The sequence below is a fragment of the Lipotes vexillifer genome, unplaced genomic scaffold, assembly GCF_000442215.2.
Source record: "Lipotes vexillifer unplaced genomic scaffold, Lipotes_vexillifer_v1.1 scaffold222, whole genome shotgun sequence".
Classification (NCBI taxonomy): Eukaryota; Metazoa; Chordata; class Mammalia; order Artiodactyla; family Lipotidae; genus Lipotes; species Lipotes vexillifer.
In genome coordinates, this window is record NW_006784898.1 from 234,092 (window position 1) to 241,139 (window position 7,048).

Consider the following 7,048-nt stretch of genomic DNA (forward strand, 5'->3'; position numbering starts at 1 on the left):
AAAGAGTATAATAACCTCTTCCAGTAGAAGGGATGAAACCCATCTGGATGCTTAGACGCCCATGTAAATAACTAAGGCCCAGACACATGCACAAGAGGATACCAATGAATCGAGGAGATGAAAAGTAAGTACCGTATTGCCGGATGTCTACGCAGATCTGCTCCACCCCGGCTGTCCCGTTGGTCTGGGGGGACTTGATGACTTCACAGGTTGACCATATGTTGTAGAACATAAACACGGGCACCGCAGAGAAGCCAAACACACCCAGCCAGGCCACTCCCAGCACATAGGTGAGGAAGACGAACTAGGCCGAAAAGGAGGAGGAGAAAGAATCGTCACCGACCAGGGCAAAGCACATCCCCCGGGAGGAGTGATGACGCATTTCCTGGCTGATACCGAACCTGTGGGACGCGGTCAGAGCACCGCCTGGACCACGGCAGTGACAAGGGAAGTCTTGGAACTTTGCGGGTCCCTCTTTTAGCAAGGACGTGAGTGGCCACGAGAGGATCTCCCTTGTCCAAGGTCACAGAGCTAGTTGGTGACAGGGCCTCCTCCTAAACACCAGTGGCTGGAGGCTTTCACAGGCCACTGGATTATAACTCGGTACCAGTTTCCTAAACTCCCTTTCTGTTACATAATGGATGGGCCGTAGAACAGCCATTGCTACAGGAAGCCCTTTCCCCAAAGGAACTTGGCTAGTTTCATGATCCTGCGAAATTACTAAAAAGCACTAGATGCTTGCACCTTCACTACGTTTACAATAGCCGTGATCACAAGCTTCGTGCACAAGTGGACCTGATAAAATGCTCATTTCCCTCTAGTTTTGTTCTGTTGTATTTTTCAGCTTTAAGATCCACAGCAGCGATGGCCGCGGGAAGAGGCTTCATCGTGCTGGCCCACATGCTGCCATGGGCGATTTCACCAGGCACAGGATCGTACGGCTTTCCTTTCTTCCTGACCTGCTTGGACTACCGCTTCTCAGAGAGCTTCGAAAAGGCTGTTTCAGAAACGCCGTGGGTCTGATATTCAGAAACGCTGTGGGTCTGATATTTTCAGAACGCGCACCCGCCCGGCGCCCCAACACCATGCAGCGTCCTCGGCTCGCCCCCACCTCGCGCGCTCAACTCCCGTACAGCAGACCCGGAGCCCACCTCGCCCGTGGGCTTCGCCTCTGTGCCCGCTTCCGCGCTCTCACTCCCCACGAGCCCGGAGTCTCGCGATCGATGCCCTATTGCTCACCTTTGTCCAGTTGCTGCCCCTGTGCGTGGTCCCGTCACAGCCTACCTGTCTTTCGCTGTCATTCCCAGCCCGGGAGCCCAAGCCTTTCCTGATCTGGCCGCGGTCTGCTCTCCGCAGCAGCATCCCTTCCCTCCTCTGGGCTCCAGCCTCCCCTGCCAGCCAGGCCGCAGCGCCTCTGCTCCGGGTTGCTCTGCTCAGGCTGGGTCCTCCCCCTCCATGCCGGGTGCCGCTGCCGCCCTCCTTGGGCCCCCGGGCCCTGGGCCCACAGCTCTACTGCTGCTCGCGGGAAAAAACGAGCGCACGCTGTCCCGGCCCCTTCCTACCCGGGCTCCCGTCTGGGCCCAAAGAAGTACCTACACTCTCTGTGCCTCCCTTAAGGAGGATTTTTAGGAACACTGGGCACTCCGTGTCTTTTAAGACAGGCTCTGCGTCCTTACCGCGTGACAGCAGAGAGCTCAGTCAGTGCCCCCTGGAATCCGCGGCCCCGCAGCGAGGGTGCGTATCTTCCTTCCTTCCTGCCTTCCTTCCTGCCTTCCTCAGCCAGCCTGGGCGTTCTGCCTCTGTGGGAGCGCGTCTCTCTCAACTCCCCAAGTGTTTTCGTCACATCTGACCACTTGCTCGAACGCCAGCCAGCTGCTCGGCGCAGGCTATTACGAGCTGCACTTCAACGCGCCCCGAATCAAACTCCACGAACGCCCCTTTCCCACCTCTCCCTCCACCCCGGACTTTCCTTCTGTGAAACGGCACTTTCTAACCCTGCCTCTTAACGAGCTCCTTTTAGGCTCTGTACTCCTCTAGACCAGAGGTCAGCAAACATTGCCTGCAAAAGGCCCGGAAGGGGACGGGTCAGGCTCCGCAGGCCACGTGCGGTCACAGGCACTCCTCAGCGCTGCCGTTACAGCATGACTGCGGCCGCAGACGCCGTGTCAACGAAGGGGTGTGGCGGGGTGCCAAAAGGTCTATTATGGACATCAAACCTAGAATGGCGTAGAATTTCGTGTGTCCTAAGATACTATTCCTTCGTTTCTTCCCCCAGCTCATAGGTGGATTAAAAACAGGTGGCGGGCTGGCTCTGGAGCCGGCTTAACCCCCCCACCGAAAGGGAAGTCGTTTGCTGACCCCTGGCCTAGAGCTGCAGCTTACAGACGAGGAAACTCGGCGGGAGGGTCCCTGGGAGGGGCGGGGGGAGGAGGCAAAGAGTGGCCAAGGCCCGGAAGTGGGATCCTGACCCCTTGGGAGCAAAGCCAAGTTCCCTGGGCCTCCCCCCCGCCCCCCCCCCCCCGCCCCCGCCTTTAGGCTCTAAACTTCTGGAGGACAGTCCCCAGCGAGGTGCTTAGTAGGAAGCATGCTTGGTCAACACTGCCAGAGGGACTGGGACCATTCATCATAGCATGGGTGAGTCTTCGTGGACACAATCCATATTCAAAGATAAATGAGGGAGAGCAGTGAGACAATAGGAAAACTATCTCCTTTCACAGTGGGGGCTCTATCTTTGAAGAACCTCCAGTACCCTTGTTATCTGGACGTTGATAAGAGAAATGCTTGATTTCATCCTACCAGCCATAGATTTTAAGTTCTCCTCAATAATATGTTGAGGGTTTTTTCATATTCCTCACTCTAAGTTGGAACGGACACTCCTTCTGTCATGGACTCTGCACCTACTCTGTTTAGCTTTTACCAAATACAAAGAAACACGTGGAGGTGTGGCTCTGGCTGGGTATCAGTCATCAGAGATTCGTACTCACCATCCCACTGATGCACCGGCCACAGGCGGTTGTTTTAAACTCCCCGTGCAGCTCTTTCACTGCGCTCGTGGTGTAGAAGCCTTCTGCCAACAGAATGATCCCGTACAAGAAGAAAAAGGACGCAATTCCATAGATGACATACTGCATCAGTTGTATTCTAGGAAAAGAAGAAGGTCCAAGTGGTCAACAGACGTTTTTGGCCTCTGGAGGGGGGCCATGAGGGTGACATCACTTGCCCCGCTGATGGCTTCGGTGGGCTCATGGGGCGTTGCAGGAGGGCATCCCTGCCCAGCCCACCGCGACCTGGGCCTTTCTTCCAAGGTGAGCAACCTTCCCAGGCAAGGAAGAAGTTTCCTTTGCACAGGGGCCCAGTTGGAATCTTTCAATACTTATGAGATTACTTATAAATGCAGACGTTGACGAGTTAAAGTCACTCGTCCAAGGATACACACACAGCCAGGATTTACACGCTGGTTCAGTGGACGACATGTTCCTTCCACCATATCAAAATGCCTCCCAACCAGGCCTAGTGCTTAACGTGATTCTGATAAAACCCCTAAGTAAGCACTGAGGGCTGCTTTAAGGAGTAACGTGGGCAAACGCTTTCTGCACAGACATTCTCATTACACAAGTGATAATATATCAAGTAAATACAAAAAGTTAATTCACATCTAATTCTGTCCTATGAAAGCCAACAGCGACGCAGCTGACAACCTTTGGCTGCCCACTGGAACTACCTGGTGAGCTTTAGAGACCACAGGTACCTGCGTCCCCTCCCCAGAGATCATGACTTAATTAGCCTGGGGTGAAACATGGACATGGGGATTTTTTTAAAAGACTGCCGGAAGTTTGAGAGCCACTTATCGAGATCACCAGCTAATTAAACTAACACATCTTTCCCAGGCTCAGTCACGGTGAATATCTCTTGGTCTTTTTTGTACACATCTGGCACTCAGCGAGTCCACTGTCCTGCTCAATCCTCCTTATAGTCTCCCCCCGCTGCTGCTCATTTCTTTGGAATCACTTCCTGAACCGATAAAAGAATAAAGTTCCCTAAGGACTCTTCCCAGAGGATCCCGTTATTCCATAAAAATTCACTCGTGCCTTTTTCAGAAGTCTGGTAGAAAAGTTTCTTCCAATCACAAGATACCTAAAGACTGTCAAACCCTGGTAGTCAAGGAAGGAAAAAGCAAACACTGAAGGGCAAGGGGAAAATATACGAAGGAAATAAGTTCATTGCTGCCGAGCACGCACGGTTAGAGAAACCACGCATGGGAGTTGCTGCGACTCCACTGAGAATGATTCCAGAACGGGAAGGCTGAGGCTGAACCCCTACAAACAACGTCCCCTCTTCTGAACTGGAGGATACCCGGGGAGTTTTCTTCTGCTTGAAGAATGAATGTCCAAGTCCTGTTCCTGTAGACTTATCTAGAGTTGGGCTAAGTCCTCCACAGGGTTCCTATCATTCCAGGGCTGGCCGTTTTCTGTGACAACACTGGAGGGCGACTGTTACCTGGGAACCATGGTATAACTCTCCTGGTGGGAGGATTGGCAGCACTGCCACCGTCGCCCTCGGCCACTGTGTGCAGTGTCCTATGTGTGCACCCTGGTGAGATCCCACCCCAGGTCCCAAACACCCACTGCACTCTTGGCCCTTTCTTTTTCCTTCTCTCTCGGACCTTTTCCTCTCTGCCTCCAGGGAGCGTGAATGAAAAGCACCCATTTTCTCCCAGGTGAGCACACTGCATTCTTTCTGTAAACCCTCCTGGGGTGGTGGCACTTTAAATACATCTTCAAAGGAAGCAGGTACTTACACCTCGCTCAGCAGGGCGTGGTCACTGGTGTTGGTGGAGAAGTGTTGCTCAAGGATCGCCACGGTGCCCGCGAGAGCCACGTGCCCACAGCCACAGAACAAGGCGACCCCGGAGAAGCAGAGGATGGTGGCCACGAGGGAGGCGTAGGGGACTCCTCCCAGACACTTGATGCAGCATTCGAAGCAGCCTGGACCCACAGGAGAGAAAATGCCGCTGTTAAGGGCAAAACTCCTGACTTCGTGCAGACCACCCATTAACAGAGAAGGCTCGACTCGTCCAACTTCCCGCGCATGCTCTATGGACAACAGCTCAACGTCCCAAGGACCAGAGGGGGAGCTGTCGTCATCTCACATTCTGTGGGTGAGGACTCGGGGGCTCCAAGAGGACATGTGTAGCTTAATTTGCTCGGGGTGAGTGGCAGAGCAGCCAACTGACAAATAGTTATGGAGTGAGGCACAATTCTACAAGTTTTTGTCTGACCCGGGGTCAGGTTAGGGGCCGCCCTGCTCAAGGAGCAGCAGTCATCCCACTCGCAATGTCAAAAGAGCTGCAGTGAGGCTGCGGTTCTATGAAGAAAAGCGACCGTCAAGTTCCCCCCAACCTCAGCCTTCTGGGGTTTCGGGTACCTATTTCTCTCTCTTTGCAGCAGCCAATGGCTTTCCCCGAGCCTTTGACCTCCTGGGCAACCAGAAGACTCAAATACAGTAATTACACTATTGCTGTGGTCAGAAAAGTTATCAAGGGAATCATTTTGGAAAGGTGGTGGGCATGTTGGTCCCTAGAAGCACCAAGTCCCCCAGATCGGCTCAAGTGGGTCCACTCAAGTTTCATGTCAATACCAGAAATTAGCTCAACTTGTAAATAACAATGTTGCCCTGGGCCAGGCAGCACAAGCAATTGAGTCACAGTCCTCCCCCACCCCTCCTCGGCTTCCACCCGCCGCCCTCCAACAGAAACGTTCAGCGTAAGAAAGAACCCCGAACTGGTGGGTGATGACATTTAAGTACCTGAAGAGGGAAAAGGAACACGGGGGGTTGGTGGGGGGGGGGGCTGTGAGGAGACAAAATGAGCATCCATGAAGTGAAATGGAGAGAGCCACAGTTCACGCTCCATTCTTGTGAGGAATAAGAGTTTCATTCATTTTTAAAATCGACTTTGACTTGAGATGTCCATAAAGACCTCCCCGGGGGCAGTCAGGTGACATTTTCAGTTCGGAGACATTTACGTTTCAGTAGAGCAGTGCTGGCCTTGGGATAATGTCGGTACCTCTCGTGACCTCCCATCCCTGTTTACATTATCCAGACCCTTAAGTAAATGGCTTGTCGGGGGAAATCGAACTCTGAACGCATCACGATGTTTAACAGTAATCAAGAGCAGTTCATGACTTCAGGGCAAGCACATTAAGGCGGCTAAATTTCTTTCACCCCAACGGTCTTTGCAGTACACACGGAATGACTACCACAGCGAGAAACACGGGAGCTAGGCTTTTCCATTTTGATGAGCATCCCATTCTCAACTAGCATTTGCTTAAACCTACGCCAAGCGGTGACTATACACTCACTACCCAATCTCTCTTCAGTTCATTGGAAAATAAAAAGGTCGGGCCCTCATAAGAAAGTGTGCTGCCTTTCATTTCAAAAGATGACCAGCTGTTTTAATGAAGACCAACCTCCCTGAAATGGACTGATGAAACTGCCTAAAATGGGACACAGCACACAATACAGTTCAAGTTCACTAGCAGGTCAGTACCTTAAAGGGCTTTGGACACTTGAGATTTGTGAACGAGGGTGACGGAGGTCAATCTTATTTTGTCCTATGACCTTCTAGGGGCTGAGGTGAAGCGAGAGCAATGCAACTAAAAGTCCAAATTCTCTCCAGGCTCCCAAACCGAGAGGAACTAAAATCGCTGGCCTCGATGTATTCCATTATACAAGAGGGAAAACAGACCTCTTTTCTCTTGTATTGTATCTATCATTCCCCACCTCCCCCATTCTCAGCCTCCACGATGAAGTTAGGAACAAGATGAACGCCTGCTTCCCTAGCTAACAAAGTTATATCTGGGGGGCTTCCCTGGTGGCACAGTGGTTGAGAGTCCGCCTGCCGATGCAGGGGACACGGGTTCGTGCCCCGGTCCGGGAAGATCCCACGTGCCGCGGAGCGGCTGGGCCCGTGAGCCATGGCCGCTGAGCCTGTGCGTCCGGAGCCTGTGCTCCACAGTGGGAGAGGCCACAACAGTGAGAGGCCCGCGTG

At 52.9% G+C, this 7,048-nt stretch overlaps 1 protein-coding gene across 6 annotated transcripts in view; it reads right to left on the reverse strand.

Annotated features, from left to right (window-relative positions):
• The window catches only part of GPM6B (glycoprotein M6B), a 161,323-nt gene that overhangs the window by 6,006 nt on the left and 148,269 nt on the right, over positions 1-7,048 (reverse strand). For all 6 annotated transcript variants that reach the window (XM_007457030.1, XM_007457035.1, XM_007457033.1 and 3 more), the window contains 3 exons: positions 4,799-4,985; positions 2,985-3,141; positions 133-304 (listed from right to left, as the gene is read on the reverse strand). In XM_007457030.1, coding sequence (XP_007457092.1) covers positions 133-304; positions 2,985-3,141; positions 4,799-4,985 — 516 coding nt within the window. The remainder of the gene's footprint in view (positions 1-132; positions 305-2,984; positions 3,142-4,798; positions 4,986-7,048) is intronic.